This window comes from Nicotiana attenuata, chromosome 11, assembly GCF_001879085.1.
Source record: "Nicotiana attenuata strain UT chromosome 11, NIATTr2, whole genome shotgun sequence".
Classification (NCBI taxonomy): Eukaryota; Viridiplantae; Streptophyta; class Magnoliopsida; order Solanales; family Solanaceae; genus Nicotiana; species Nicotiana attenuata.
In genome coordinates, this window is record NC_031999.1 from 43,116,442 (window position 1) to 43,133,405 (window position 16,964).

The following is a 16,964-nucleotide window of genomic DNA, read 5'->3' on the forward strand; positions in this document are numbered from 1 at the left end:
TCATTTATGTTTTATACTAACTTATTGCAGGTGTTTGATTGAGAGGAATCGAAGCACCCTCCAGCTCGAAGACCTTGGGTTTTAAAGCATGCGTTGCACTCTTTTTCCCTTAGATCGGGTTTTATCTTAAACGGGTTTTACCGTCGAGTTTTTTAACGAGTAAACATCCATATGCTACCTAAGGAGAACTCATCAAGTATTCAAGGCTACTCTTCTATCAACCTCGAATACTGGGGGTCACCACCCTCGGAGGTTATCTTTACGAAAAAATTGAGTTACGCCTAAGTGGGACCTCGATAGGAAAAACTGTATTTGGCCAAACGGTCGAATGAACCGTGTCCATGTAGAATAATCGAGCCTCCAAAGGAAAGAACATGTACACGTATATCAAGTAATCAAAGAAGCCTCCCTGCTTGTCAAAACGCTGTTTACTACTGTCATGCAAAATGGCTTAAGGGCAGAAAATCCTCGAACACTCGTGGACTGCCGCCTACAATCAGCTCATTGAAGCCATCAAAAACTCAAGCTCGTAAGACCTCAGTAAGGCAACATCGAATCTGTATGACCTCAACGAGGCATGCCCAAACTTATAAGACCTTAATGAGGCAATACTTCTGTAAGACCTCAAAGAGGCATGCCCAAGCTATAAAGACCTCAAATGAGGCAAAAACCGATCTATAAAGACCTCAAACGAGGCATANCTCGAACAGGCCGTCCTGATCGAGCATCTTCTAGATCGAAAGGTATACCTGGGAACGGGATTAACCCCCAAACTCAGAAAAAAACTCATCCAATTTCTTATTAACAACATTGATTGCTTCGCTTGGTCCCATTTATACATGACAGGGATCCTGCCGGAAATAACCACCCATCGACTAAGTGTCGATCCCAGGTTCAAACCAGTAAAGCAAAAGAGGAGGCCTCAATCCAAGGTAAAACATGCGTTGATCAAAGACGAGGTAACAAAACTCCTCAAAGTAGGATCAATTAGGGAGGTAAAATACCCCGAATGGCTGGCTAATGTGGTAGTGGTTCCCAAAAAAGGAAATAAATTAAGAATGTGCGTAGATTATAAAGACTTGAATAAAGCATGCCCCAAAGAATCATTCCCATTGCCCAACATCAATCGCTCGATTGATGCCACGGCCGACCACGAGATCCTCACTTTTCTCGACGCCTACTCCAGGTATAATCAAATTCAAATGAACCCAGAGGACAGGGAAAAGACTTCGTTCATCACGAAGTATGGTACGTACTGTTATAATGTAATGCCCTTCGGGCTAAAAAATGCAGGAGCTACGTACCAACGCCTAGTTAATAAGATGTTTGAACATCAAATAGGCCAATCTATGGAAGTTTACATTTATGACATGCTAGTTAATTCCCTACGCGCAGAGGACCATTTGACTCATTTGCAGGAAACATTCGATATCCTTAGAAGCTACAAGATGAAGCTCAACCTCGAGAAATGTGCCTTCGGAGTAGGATCGTGCAAATTTTAGGCTTCACGGTGTCAAATAGGGGGATTGAGATCAACCTCGACAAAATCAAGGCCATTGAAGAAATCACGGTGGTGAACAATGTGAAGGTCGTACAGCGGCTGATCGGGCGAATAGCGGCTTTAGGCCGATTCATCTCGAGATCATCAAATCGGAGTCATCATTTCTTCTCCTTGCTCAAGAAGAAAAATAGCTTTGAGTGGACTCCGGAATGCTGACGTGCCTTAGAGGAATTAAAGCGGTATCTCTCGACCCACCTTTGCTCCACGCCCCGAAGGAAGACGAAATGTTGTACTTGTATCTGGCCGTATCCGGGGTAGCGGTAAGTGGTGTGTTGGTTCAGGAAGAACAAGGTACGCAATTCCTTGTTTATTATGTGAGTCGGACTCTTGGAGATGCTGAAACCAGGTATCCACACTTAAAAAAATTAGCTCTTGCATTAATAAGTGCATCTCGAAAATTAAAACCTTATTTTCAATGCCATCGTATATGTGTTTTAACAACATATCCTCTTCGAAAGATCTTGCACAAACCAAAATTATCGGGCAAATTGGACAAATAGGCCATCGAGCTCGGAGGGTATGATATCGAGTACAAACCCCGGACGGCTATCAAGTCCCAAATTTTGGCAGACTTCATGGCCGACTTTACACCAGCCTTGTTCCCGAGGTAGAGAAAGAACTCTTGCTAAAAACAGGCACATCATAGGGGGTATGGACCCTATTCACATACGGTGCCTCGAACGTGAAAGGGTCCGGGCTAAGCATCATTCTGAAACCGCCTACGGGCGGCATGATTAGGCAATCTATAAAAACTTTGAAATTAACTAACAACGAGGCCGAGTATGAGGCTATGATTGCAATTCTCGAACTGACCAAGAGCCTAGGAGCAGAAGTCATCGAAGCAAAATACGACTCCCTTCTGGTAGTCAACCAAGTAAATGGGAGCTTCGAGGTTCGAGAAGACAGGATGCAAAGATACTTAGACAAACTTCAAGTCACATTGCATCGCTTCAACGAATGGACTCTGGTCCACATTCCTCGAGATCAGAACAGCGAGGCCGATGCACTTGCGAACCTGGGGTCATCTGTCGAAGAAGATGACATACTCTCGAGGGCCGTTGTATTGTTATCCAAGTCGGTGATTGAAGAAGTCCATGCCGAGATCAATTCAACAAGTCTAACATGGGATTAGAGGAATAAATACATCCACTATTTGAGAAACGGGAAGATGCCCACAGACCCAAAAGAATCGAGGGCCTTTCGAGCCAAAGCAGCTCGATTTTCACTCGACGAGAACGGAACACTATATAGAAGGACCTTCGTTGGACCTCTAGCAGTATGCTTGGGACCGGGGGACACCGATTATGTACTTCGAGAAATCCACGAGGGCACTTATGGAAATCATTCTAGCGCCATTATCTGGTTCGAAAGGTGATCAGAGCAGGCTACTATTGGGACAGCATGGAGAAGGACACCAAGGAATTTGTTCGAAGGTGTGACAAATGCCAAAGGTTTGCGCCAATGATTCACCAACCCGGTGAACAGCTACATTCAGTCTTATCACCATGGCCGTTCATGAAATGGGGGATGGACATCGTTGGCCCCCTACAAACGACGCCAGGTAAAGCTAGATTTATTCTGTTTATGACTGACTATTTCTCGAAATAGGTGAAAGCATAGGCCTTCGAGCAGATAAGAGAAAAAGAAGTCATTGACTTCATCTGGAACCACATCATATGCCGATTCGGGATCCCCTCCGAGATTACATGTGATATTGGGAAACAGTTCATAGGCAGCAAGGTGACAAAATTCCTAGAAAATCATAAAATCAAGAGGATCCTATCAACGCCCTATTACCCATGTGCAAATGGACATGCCGAGTCCACGAACAAGACCATCATCCAAAACTTGAAAAGGAGGTTAGAAAATGCGAAGGGAAAATGGAGAAAGATATTGCCCGAAGTACTATGGGCATACCGAACAACTTCTAAGTCAAGCACCGGAGAGACACCATTCTCTTTGGTATACAGGTCCGAGGCTTTGATACCGGTCGAGGTCGGAGAACCAAGCACCAGATTTTGACATTCCACCGAGGACTCGAACAGCGAGGCCATGACTACAGCCCTCGAACTACTAGATGAAAAGTGAGAGACTGTACTAGTCCGAATGGCCGCCCAAAAGCAGAGGATCGAGAGATATTATAACAGGAGAACAAACCTCCGATACATCGGAGTCGGGGACTTAGTCCTAAGTAAAGTCACCCTCAACACTCAAAACCCAAAATGAAGGGAAACTAGGCCCGAGCTGGGAAGGATCGTACCGCATCCTCGGAGTAGTAGGCAAAGGGTCCTACAAACTCGGCACCATGGAAGGCGAGCAACTTCCAAGAAATTGGAACATATCGATACTCAAACGCTATTATTGCTAAGGTATAACCTTCTCCCTTTTTATTTATGTTTTATACTAACTTATTGCAGGTGTTCGATTGAGAGGAATCGAAGCACCCTCCAGCTCGAAGACCTTGGGTTTTAAAGCATGTGTTGCGCTCTTTTTCCCTTAGATCGGGTTTTATCCTAAACGGGTTTTACCAGCGAGGTTTTTAATGAGGTAACATCCATATGCTACCTAAGGAGAACTCATCAAGTATTCAAGGTTTCTCTTCGATCAACCTCGAATACTGGGGGTCACCCCCCTCGGAGGTTATCTTTTCGAAAAAATTGAGTTACGCCTAAGGGGGACCTCGATAGGGAAAAATTGTATTGGGCTAAACGGTCGAATGAACCGTGTCCATGTAGAATAATCGAGCCTCCGAAGGCAAGAACATGTACATGTATATCAATTAATCAAAGAAGCCTCCCTGATTGTCAAAATGTTGTTTACTACTGTCACGCAAAATGGCTCAAGGGCCAAAAATTCTCGAACACTCGGGGACTGTCGCCAATAGTCAGCTCATAGCCATCAAAAACTCAAGCTCGTAAGACCTCAGTAAGGCAACATCGAATCTATAAGACCTCAACGAGGCATGCCCAAACTTATAAGACCTCAATAAGGCATGCCCAAGCTTATAAGACCTCAATGAGGCAATACCGAGCTTATAAGACCTCAACAAGGCATACTCAAATTTATAAGACCTTGAAAAGGCATAACCCCGAAGTTAAGGCCAAGGCTATATATTCGAATTTGTAAGACCCCTAAAAAGGCATACCCTCGATATAGACGCCAAGGTCACCGCACCCGAGGACTAAAGGATACGGACAAACATAAAGACTACGGCCGAACTAAAAGGCTACAGCCGAATTAACGCGGCTCGGAGACGTCCGACTGCCGCCATAAAACTAAAGGCCTTCAAATACTTTGAAAATACTTCTAAAAGAACCGGTTAATCAGGCTACTCTCGGCATAAGCAAAGGAGCTTCGATAATATCAACTCCGAACAATAAAAAGGCTTCGAAAACAATAAGCCTTCGATGAAAAGGCTTCAAAAACTCAGCCTTCGAGCGAACCTCCTGAGGTACTCAGTTGTCGTCACACATCGACTCATAATCGAGGTTCTTGTTTGAGACGTCGAAGAGTCGGACGAACATAAAACATGCCAAGGAATAATCAAAACTTCAAAAGTCTTTAGCCGAAGTGAGGGAAAACTATAGCCATATTAGAAGTCGCATCGACCCAACCTAAAGAGCCTAAGGCCAATGCGTAAGAGCCTAAGGGCAAACCTAAAGAGCCTAAGGCCAACGCGTAAGAGCCTAAAGGCAAACCTAAGGCCAATGCGTAAGAGCCTAAGGGCAAACCTAAAGAGCCTAAGGCCAACGCGTAAGAGCCTAAAGGCAAACCTAAAGAGCCTAAGGGCCAATGCGTAAGAGCCTAAGGGCTAGCTTAAAGAGCCCAAGGGCCAATCTAAAGTACATAAGGGCCAATGCGTTAAAAACTCGAGGGTCGAACCCCGAACGGATAACTGTTATCTCTCATTCGTTGAACATAAAAACCTGAGGGGTTTATATCATAAGTCGAATCGACATCAAACTGGTCATCGACGAACATCAACATTTGCTCCAAAAAGGCAAAGGGAAGACAAGAAATAACGAAAAGCAAATATCCTTATATATATTAAAAAGGTCCACAGACATATTTTCCAGTCTCGCGCCTGGAACCCTCACACAGAAAATGAGCAAATAAAAACCTAATCTACCGCCGGGGTCACTTGCCCGGACGGAGCTCCCTCAGAAGATGTGTCTTCAACGGCTTGGTCCTCGACCCCCAGAACGTCAACGACCTCATCCCCCTCGGGGATTTTGCCTTCATCGTCATTACCCTCCAAGCCGCTGGTTGAACCACTATCTGAACCATCATCAAAGGAAAGCAGAGCTGCCGATCCTTCCTCTAGGGCCTTCACCCTCTCGATCTCAGCAGACAAATTGATGCCCCCTGCATGTACATCCTCGAGAGCCTGTCTCCAAGATCTCAGTCGGACATGCTCCAAGGCCCGGGTAAGTTTAAGCTCGGCCTCTTCAGACACCTTCCTGGCCCGAGTATTTGCAGCAACAGCATCTTTTCGGTACGAGGACATGAGCCCATCAGCTTCGGACTTGGCTGCAGATAGCGCAGCGACCGATTCAGCATAAAGATCCTTATACTTAGTACTATCCGCCCTCGCATCTTGAAGATGATGCTCAGCGGAGATCAACTTCCCCTGAAGGGCATCTCTCTCGGAGGCTATCTCGTCCACATGCTGCTTGAGTCCGAGGATCTCAATATCCCTGGCTCCGAGCCCCTCCCTCATCAAGACATCTTTCTTCTCAAGCTGCAAAGATCAACCCAAAGGTGTTAAGTGTCGAAGTCGGACAAGCACAAAAATAAAAACATACGAAAACTGTAAGACCAGTCCGCTCTCGAGACACCATCTCCAAACGAGTCCGAAGGTCATGAAGATCTTCCTCCCTTTTGGTTAAAAGAGCTCTGAGCTTGTCAGCCTCTGACGAGAGCCTCCTACACTCTTCCTCATAGCGGGTTGACTCAGCTTGGGACTTAGCAACGGCCCGATTGTAAAGCACTATAGCCTGAAAGTATGAAAGAACAAAATCAGGAAAGATGAGGATCGAAGCTCGAAGTGCAGTCGACGATAGATCACCTATTTGCATAGCCTCTCGACTTCCTTGAGAATGAGCAAGGCGTTAAGTTCGGGATTTTCTTCAACCCCAGTGAAGAATCCTTCAAACAATTCATTCTCCCTAAGGGACGCCCCCGCATCGGAAGTCTTTCTATTATGGGCATCCCGTATCTCCCTCGGAGAGAATGCCAGACCCAACAGAGAGCCACCCACATCAATAACTCCGGCTGGATCGATCGGGGCCTTCTCTTGCCTCCGGGAAGCCTCAGAGCTGGGGCCCCCTAACTCATCTACCAAATGCCCCTCGGCTCGGGGAATATTTTGGCCGTCGACCGGCTCAAGGGCATCATGTGATCCCCCCTCGAGATCCCTTCGGCCCGAGGTGGGACAATATCAGTAACTCCTGGTTTTGGAGCCTTCGGCTCAGCAAGACCCGAAGTAGGCGCACTTCCTCTTCCCCCGGGCGCTAACGGGGAGTCATCCTTCTCTTCGTCCCCAACTCGGGGGCTCCCCGCTGCTTCCGAAGTTAGGGCCGCTAAATTAACTTCAGGCTTTTGAGCTTTTGCCTTCTTCGATTTCGAGGATTTGGTCGGCGATTTTCTCTTTCTCTTCTTCTCCTTTAGCAAGTTTTGAGGTATCCGCCTCCCCGGAGGAGGTTTCCCTCATCAAAGAGGCATCTCCCAGGCCTGCACAAACACAAAGGGCAGGTACGAAAAATGAGAATACAGTCGAGGTGTACCTCCTGTAACGAGCTCAAGTACGGTAGAAGAAAAACCTCACCATGATTTTTAGCTTCCCATCGGGCCCTGGCCATATCGCGCCACACGCGCTTAGCATACGGGCAAGTCGAATCAAGCTGGCGAACCCAGCCCGAAAGATCCTTAACCGCACCAAGGTACCACGCGGCAGCTGCATCATCGAAGGAAGTTAGTTCAAAAGGGAAAATGGCCCAAAGAAAAGAAAGAAAAACATTTAATCAATGTATTCACTTACGATTCATATTCCATTCCTCGGGGAATGGCATCCATTCAACAGGAATGAGATCCGAGGTCCTAACTCGGATAAAGAGGCTCATCCACCCCCTGTCCTTGCCTTCGTCGATACAGGCAAAGAAAGCCTTCGAAGCCCGACGTTGAAGCTTAATCAGACCACCTCGATAAAGTCGGGGGCTGTACATCCTAATCAGATGGTCAAGGGTAAAAGGTACCCTCTCGACCATGTTTGCAAGGTGCCTAATCATGTAAGCAACGCGCCACAATGATGGATGAATTTGGACGAGCGTCACCCGGTATTGACTGCAGAAATCAAGGATTATGGCGAGGATGGTTCTACCGGACCTAGGGTAAAAGGATATGTATATACACTGAGGAAACCCGGTTTGTGTTTCGTTATATCTTCCTCCCGAGAAGGAACCTCCACTTGCACCACCTCTCCCCAGCGGCAGTCGGCTTTCACTTTCTCAGTGTCGTTTATCGGGCTAATGTATCGGGACATGGGTTCACACCGCCCCGACTTCGAAGAAGGCTTGTCAACCGTGAAATCGGAGGATGTCTCACAGGGTCCGGGGATGCACTCCTCAAGACGAGGAGGCACTATGGCCTTGTCCTTAGACGAGCGTGAGGACGAAGAAGCTTTATTACTTTGAGGAACGGTTCTAGAGGTCTTCGCCATTTCTAGAATAAATCACGTATTTTTAGAACCACAAAATCAAATATAATTATCATTACCATTTTCAAGATAAACAATTATTGTTCTAACCCACCAAATTAATATCCTTCTTCAATCTTACTCCTCTTTATTGTCCACCGGGTCACCCCATGCCAAATTATGTCTCTGTGTATTTTATTCTCAGGCTAAATTTGTCTTGTAAATTCGGGCGGTGGAAGCAACCACCAATACTTGTATTAGTGAAAACTGTCTACATCATACCCCTTGGGATGCGACCCTCTTTCGAACCCTGTGTGAATGCGGGATATTTTGTGCACCGGATCGCCCTTTTTATTCATTTTGTGTTAGATTTCTTTTCATCTTCTCCTAACTTTTGGTGGACAAAGACAAAATTATCGAATATTTATATTGGTGGGAGATAAATACCCTAGAATTAATCGAGGTTCGTGCATATTGACACCACAAATAAGAAAAAAGTTGTCATCGACCTATTTCTCCAAATCAATAATATTAAAAAGAAAAAAAGACAAAAAAAGAAACTCTTTTTTGGAGTATTGAACCAAACATGAAAAATCCCACTTTTGGATAGATCTTTTTAAGCTCAAGAACCAAGGTGCAGACACTCAATAGATGGACACCAAATGACAATATAGTAGCATTAAACTTTGATGCCTAAAACAAGGGGATATGCTATTTATAGTAGGCTAAAAACCAAACATAAAATTCACTCAATTCACAAAACCCTTTTTGTCCTTTAGGTCAGGCATGTTAAATTGATTCTTTAAAGTATCATCATCTTATGAGGAGGAAAATGTGACACTAATTATCCGCAGTTTGTTTCCCTTTTCATAATAACTACTAATCATAGCTACAAGAAGGCGGGATTTCTCAAAAAATCATAATGATCAAACAATAGGCAATTTCAAATGAAAGATGAAGCTAGTCATTATTATAATTATTTTGACAAAGCATGACCTTAAGATATGTCTCTGTTATGAAATCAGATACTACTATCTTTTTGGTCGTTTTTTCATCTATAAATAGCATTAAGTTGCTAAGTTACAAAAGGCAATGTTTGCCTAACGTTCTAGAAGTTCCACATACACCCATAAGTTGTACGTAAATCTTAATCAATTATTTATACTAGAGAACAACAAATTAAATTCATTAAATATTATACAGAGGAGCAAGGAACCTTTGTAAAGCAACTGACACAGATAAAATGGAAATATCTTTTACAGCTGTTTGGATTATCGTTTCATATTGTATCGTATGACATTATATTATATTGTACTGTATTATTCGATAGATTGTATCGTTTGCTATCATTTCATGATATCACCTACTAATGACGAAGCCAGAAATTTTTGCAAGGGTGTTCAAGTTTAAAAGAAGTAAAAACTTTTCCGACAAAGGGTGTTCAGTATATGTTATGCACCTCTAAAACCTAATATTTTATATATATACACAGTGTAATTTTTCGACGAAGTCAAATAATGTGGCTTCGCCTCTGTCACCTACCAGTAATATAAATATTAAACTTGCAATATTTTAAAGAAAAATTATGATACGAGATAAAATTATTATATAAAAAAATAGGATAAAGTATAAAAAAAATTATTTTATAATAATAAAAGGTGAGATGAGAGAAAAAAATAAGGTAACTGAACAATCACATTAAATGCTAAAAATATTACTTTTATATTACTATAATACTTGAATTCAAAATGATTGAACTTCGTCTGGATTTACATAAAGATATTTTTTTTAAAGTTATTAGATACTCTTTCTGTCCCAATGTTTGTGATACTTTTTGCTTTTCAAGATTCAAATTTCTTAATTTGGATTATGCATTTAGATATAATTTTTTTAATTTTTCAAAATAAAATTAATATATTTAAAAAATACGAAAAAAATATTATAAACATAATAATTAATAATTCATATACTTAAAGGCATATGAAAAAATTAAGTATTTGTACTCATCTATACTATATTAAAAGCACGAAGGCCCTTAGCGAAATATCGTTCGTCTTTTTTACCCTCTAAAAATAAATTTCACGTTGGACACAATTGTAATTTAAGTTACTTTCCTAATATTTAGGAAATTTAAATCACCTAAAATTTTGATTATTAAATATTTCCTTATTGAACTAAGTAAGAAAGTCTATTTTTAGCTTTCAACCATAACATGTTAATTAAATTACAGAAAACGTGCTCATGGGTTTACTTTGTTGAAAATTCTACAACTTAACGTCTTTGTTGATTTATAGTTTTTAATTATTATTTAATATTTGGAGCTTGAAATTAGATTAAAGATTTCTGTTGTATGCAAATTGTATTTTTCTTATTCCAAACGTCGGAATGTAGAAAGTTATAATATATTGAGATTATTAAAATATCACTTCGTATATGGTCTTGCACGTAAATTAGATATAAATATAATTAAAAAAAATAGTAAAAGAAGGAATTAAAAGATTTAAGAAAGAAGAAGACAGGTTCTTGGACAATAACGTAGATAGTTTCACTTTAATAATATAGCAGACTAATCACCAATAATTTTATTCATATTATACTTTAAAACTTTCAAAAGTTTTAAATGCACAAAATTAACAAGATAATTATAGAATTTCTTAATTATTGAATCCATGATATATTTAGCCTAAATATGAGCCGGTTCTCATCAGCTACCTTTCATTGTAGATTCTCTTAAACTAGCTTGTTTTTTTTTAATGTCTTTTTTTGTTTATTATTGCACTTGATTTGTGTGTTATCTAAAGTGTTGTAAATTATTAGTTCCTCTACTTATATGTTATATAATCTTGTTGTATCCTTCATGATTATTTACATTTCCAAGGTTTGGCTGCGAAATTGGAATTATGAAATTACAAACTTGGAAATCTTAGTTGAATTATTGATGATTGAGGATTTGTGAGATAGTTTTCCTTTAATTATTGAGTTAAGTTAATAAACAACCAATATATCATGATCCATCTTTAGGAAGTTACACTTTTATTTTTATAACTCAAAATTAATTTTTTTTTAAAAATTTATTCATTTAAGACAGGATTCACGCGCATCGCGTGTACCCTAAGACTAGTAGAGTAGAAAAATGCAAGGATGTTACTAAACTTATAGTAGTCTTTATTACCAGAACTATAGGTGTCACAACTTACTACCCCTTTTAGCAATTCAAATGTTATCCCAAATTTTGTGGTGCGATGGCATGTAGTTCTTCATTCTTAATATTGAGCGTCGAAATGAAATCGTCTTTAGTAAAATATATTTTATCCCAAAAGGGATGTTTTGACGCGAGTTTAAATTAGTCGGGACGTAACGAGAAGCCAAAAAATTTGATTGTTTAACTGTTAACTGTTGTTGCAGAGGAATGAGGGAAGAGTAGGGTGTTTGGCGGGGGGGGAGGGAGGGGGGGGGGAGGGAGGGCGAGGTGGGGGCTAGGGTTGAAGAGGCTGGCGTTCCCTACAGAAAAAGGCAGAGTGGGAAAAAAAGTTCTTTTTGTACACACTGCCATCATGTTGTTGATGATGATGCCTTCAATCTCTCTCTCACACCAAACAAAGGAATTTGCCCCTTTTTTTCCCTCTCTCTTCCTTTTTATTTCAATAAGCATATATGGTGAATCTTTTCTTTGTTCTCAATGCTTTCTCTTTTTTCTCTCTCTTTTACAGTCCATGAAAAGGCTAACTAACAAGTGAAGAAGAGTAAGAGAAAGAGAAGCCATGGAAAATAAAAAGGAAAAAAATTGTGGATGTTGGGCTGTTCTTAGGTCCAGTGTTATTGGAGGTGCCTGTAGTTCTTCTGTTTCTAAACACTCTGCTAATTCTATTCCAAGAACTAGTCTTGTCTATGATGCAGGTTTATTTCTACTTATTACCCCTTATTCTTTGTTATTGTTTTTATATATGACGGTGATGTTTTGGTCGGTTTGCGCACATCAAATATTTTATCGGGTACCTTCCCATCTAGGCACCTGGTAACTTTGTCTATCAAGACTTATAGTTTTCATGGTTTGAACCTGTGACCTCTCGGTCACTCTATCAAGACTTAAATTCCTGAAAATAAATCACCTAGTGTGTTTTTATCTCCGCTAGATTTGAACCTCAAACTTCGGCCACACCCTTGAATGCAAAAACTAAAATATATTTGTCATTATTTAAGTTTAAAGCTTTTATCTTTCAAGATTAGCTAATATATTTGCAGTGTTACTTGCTTAGTGATTCTTTAGGCTTTCTTTAAGTCATTTGTAAATTTCTTTTGTTTATTGAGTGATTGTATGCAAATATTAGTATGGACTTGAGATGAGCTTAAATGGAGCGACATGGACAATGAGTATTTATCTATGTTGACTTCTTGTTTGCTGGAGTTCCCCCTGCCTGATGACCATCTTCAAGATTGTTTATTTAGCAATTCTTGCCAAATAAACTCCACAATTTTCAATCTATTGTCATTGATGGTTCTCCCAACCAACCAAGGGAGGATAATTTCTATTAATATCTTTCTTTTGTTTAATGGAAAATTAAAGCGAATGGAGTATTCAGCTTGATTCCCTTGATTAATGAAAATACATGCTCAAGTATAACACCAAGTCTTACAGTCTAGTGGTATCGGTTGGAGTCTCCGACATAATAGGTGTGAGTTCAATTCTCACTGTCCCCCTTTCCCTTCCCCTTCCCCGGTCCCCCAATAGTTTAATAGAATTTAGAAAAAAAGCATACTCAAATGTTTTGAATGATTTTGTTCTTCAGCAAATAGCCCTACATCCAAAGGCGGAGCCAGGAATTAACCTTATGGGTTCTGGATTTTGGGACCACAACTTCAAATGATAATGAATGGGTTCTTGATTTAATATTTATACATATTTCATGAATTCAAAACACCAAATACATTGTATGAGCAAAAACTACTGGGTTCGGCCGAACCCATAGGTCGGCTTGTGCCTCCGCCCCTGGCTACATCAACCTTCTATGACAGTTTTCTACTACGAGCTCCATCTAATTTTAACAATCTAGACAACATTACATGTTGGATACCAAAATGTAGTATGTCTAATCCTAGAAAGAAATATTGAGAGATTTATGAAGTATTTACAACCAAACATATTTTTGCAAGTGCAGCCACAGAGACTCGATACCTAAACGCTAGCAACAGAGAGATGTGCGTTCCGGATGAAGCAAGAGTATCTTCTGATACCCCTCATGATACTGATCCACCAACTCTTACACCAGCTGCAGAAAACAAAGTGCAGCGGCAGCTGCTTCAGTTCACATTTCAAGAGCTAAAAGCTGCAACGGGGAACTTCAGACCGGATAGTATTCTTGGTGAAGGTGGATTTGGATATGTATTCAAAGGCTGGATAGAGGAGAACGGGACAGCACCAGCAAAGCCCGGTTCTGGGATTACGGTTGCTGTCAAGAGCTTGAAACCAGATGGTCTTCAAGGCCATAGAGAATGGGTGGTTAGTACGTAGACTATCTGCTCGTGGTTAGTACTTAGTAGTAAAAAAATGAGTCGAATAGAGTAAGCACAGACTGTAAAGAAAGTATATGCAATCGATAATAACATGATGAATTTAATGCAGGCAGAAGTAGACTTCCTTGGACAGCTTCATCATCCTAATCTTGTCAAGTTAATCGGATACTGTATTGAAGATGATCAAAGGCTGCTCGTTTATGAGTTCATGACCCGTGGAAGCCTTGAAAATCATCTTTTCAGAAGTGAGTTCTATGATATCTCGTTGCGTTTTGAAACGTTTGGTCTTATTAACATATGCAGACCGCGAAAAAACTGAACATCCAAGCCTATTCTTTCTGATTTTGTACTTCTGTAGTTAAAATGCAACTGCTGATGTCTGTTAAAACTGTTCATAGGGACGATACCTCTCCCGTGGTCCAACAGGATAAAAATTGCACTAGGTGCAGCCAAAGGCTTAGCATTTCTCCACGGAGGCCCTGAACCTGTCATTTACAGAGATTTCAAGACATCAAATATTTTACTTGATTCGGTAAGTGATCAGGAACATCTCAAATTATGTCGTCTAATACTTCCCCTGGGTTCCAACACTAATATAAATTCTGCAGGAATATAATGCTAAGCTTTCGGACTTTGGCCTTGCTAAAGCTGGTCCTCAAGGTGACAAAACACATGTTTCTACAAGGGTTGTCGGAACTTATGGATATGCTGCTCCAGAATATGTGATGACAGGTAAACAGCTCTCATTAATTTCTTTAATTTGTATTTAGGATTAGCTGGGATTTCTCAGGGTATTTGCTAGGAACATAAGGGATAAATATCCTATGATGGTCTATAAAATGGAACATAAGTATCTTAATCTGAATGGAACATGATCAAGATATGTTGAGTAAATAGGTCCTCACTGCCAGTGGCGGAGCCAGATTTTCACTAAAGGGAGCAAAATATGAAAAATTAAGTCGTGTTTCTTGAGGAGCGAGAAAAGAGAGGAAATGGGCTATCTGGTTTGGCCAACACATGAAAAAGCCAAAGGGATTCAACTTATAGTATATATGCATAAAAAAAAATTTTAACCTAGCAACATAGTATAATTTTGCGTGGAGTGTCAATTGACATCCCTGTAATAAACTTGGTTCCGCCACAGCTCGCTGCTTAATGTATTCTGAAAATGTCGATACATGACCAAAACCTGTCTTCTATTTTCTCAGGACATTTGACATCAAAGAGTGATGTTTTTAGTTTTGGTGTTGTACTCTTGGAGATTTTAACCGGTAGGAGATCAATGGACAAAAAGCGCCCAAGTGGAGAACAAAATCTTGTAGCATGGGCAAGGCCATACTTAGCTGACAAGAGAAAGTTTTATCAACTTGTAGACCCTCGGCTGGAGTTAAATTACTCCGTTAAAGGGGTGCAAAAGATCGCACAGCTCGCTTACATGTGCCTGAGCAGGGATCCTAAATCTCGTCCTACAATGGATGAAGTTGTGAAGGCTCTTACACCGCTTCAAGAACTCAATGATCTCGCTATATTATCAAATCATTCTCGCTTAATGCAATCAGGAAGGCGAAAGAAGAAACTAGACGGAATGCAACAACTTAGCTACAATCATTCGAGGAGTATCAGAGAGTCTCCGTTACATTCTGGTAGGCAACATTGTAAATAATGCATTATTAGTTTTCTATGAACTAAATAGTAGGAAATGAAGCCTCGAAACTAATTGAAGAAGAAAAATAGCAGCCTTTTATTGTAATGTGTGTTTGAAATTTGATGAGGCTATGAATAGAATTTGAGGTGGTAGCTCATTTTCCTCTTATTGAAAGGTGAAATCTGCAGAGCAGCATCCATACCTAATCGCTAACATTCATGTTACTGATTTTCTTGGCATGTAACTGAAATATAGCAATGTAATTGCAAACCTTTTATTTCTAGATTGTTGCTCACAGATTTTCTCGGAAACGGCCTCTCTACCCCTCCGGGGTAGGGGTAAGGTGTGCATACACTCTACCCTCCCCAGACCCCATTGGTGGGATTTTACTTGGTTGTTGTTGATTGATTGACTTGATGCTTATTCAAGATAAGGTGTGTGCAAATTTAGGACTGGCTCTAACGTTATCAATAGTAAGTCTTGTGACTTAGGCCCCCAAATTTCGGAGGCCCATTTTAAAAAAAAAAATAGGTTTATAGGTATTTAAAGAATAATATTTTGTATTTTTAATATAAAAGTTGATCCTAAGCCGAGGGTTTTTCGGAAACAACTTTTCTGCCTTCTTGAAGGTAGGGGTAAGGTCTGCGTACATACTATCCTCCTCCCACTTGTGGGATTACACTGGGTCTGTTGTTGTTGTTAATATAAAAGTTGAGTTTTTCATATAGAAGGGAAGAAAACATTTTAAATATATAAATAAGTAACAATTTAACTTACTTATAAATGGATAGCTAAATAGTTTTCCCAACGTTTCAATTAGAGTTGATTTGACAATTCCACATTTTACTCCTTCGTTAGATAACATGTAAATTTTTTATTTTCCCTTCTTTCGTTTGTCCAAGTCAGTTTTTCTTTTCCCTAATCTATTTACATTACAGAAATCCCTCGCTTTGATATTCTTACTTACCTTCTTTCGCCAAGATTTCAGTACTCACCTTCTTTCTCCAAGATTTCATTACTCACATTCTTTCTCCAAGATTTTATTAGTTCAAGTGTTCAACAGTATTTTTAAACTTTCAATGGTTCTATACTTCTATTGCTCTATAAAATCTTGCCTAAGATCAACAATGTCTCAAGAAATATTAAATGAGTTTGTTATATTATCAATTGAAAAGAAATTATTAGAGGAAATATATAATAGAAAAAATTATTAACAACTTTGTATCTCAAGAAGCTAAAAAAATAGACTTCAAATAAAAAAAATTTATAACTTTCTTTTAAAAATTAGGTGTCACATTAAACCTTGGTTTAGGCCCCATATGTGCTTGAGCCGCCCCGGACAAACAAACTAGAGATATTTCTGCAGAATCTGCATCTTAAAAAGATGATATCTCATGGCTCTAAAAAGACTCGCTATAATCCACAATTGTTTCTACAGAATCTGCACTATATGACCTACTTTTAGCCATTTTCTTATCGTTTGGTGAAGCCCTGAAGAAACCAGAAAGTTTATAGATGACTTCATGGCCTAAAGAAGACTCACTTTCAATACA

General features: G+C 40.1%; 1 protein-coding gene across 1 annotated transcript; it reads left to right on the top strand.

The window, feature by feature from the left end:
* On the top strand, window positions 11,753-15,694 carry LOC109234413 (probable receptor-like protein kinase At5g15080). The gene is made up of 6 exons (XM_019400394.1): window positions 11,753-12,152; window positions 13,412-13,752; window positions 13,876-14,011; window positions 14,165-14,298; window positions 14,375-14,498; window positions 14,975-15,694. The coding sequence occupies exons 1-6, from the start codon at window positions 12,017-12,019 to the stop codon at window positions 15,427-15,429; spliced, it is 1,326 nt and encodes a 441-aa protein (XP_019255939.1). The 5' UTR covers window positions 11,753-12,016; the 3' UTR covers window positions 15,430-15,694.

Bases quoted from the DNA above. Each gene is read 5' to 3' on its own strand.
- LOC109234413 (XM_019400394.1), top strand. From the start codon at position 12,017: ATGGAAAATAAAAAGGAAAAAAATTGTGGATGTTGGGCTGTTCTTAGG. The intron at 12,153-13,411 runs GTTTATTTCTAC...TTGCAAGTGCAG, and splicing joins TAGTCTTGTCTATGATGCAG to CCACAGAGACTCGATACCTA. The intron at 14,499-14,974 runs GTAAACAGCTCT...CTATTTTCTCAG, and splicing joins TCCAGAATATGTGATGACAG to GACATTTGACATCAAAGAGT.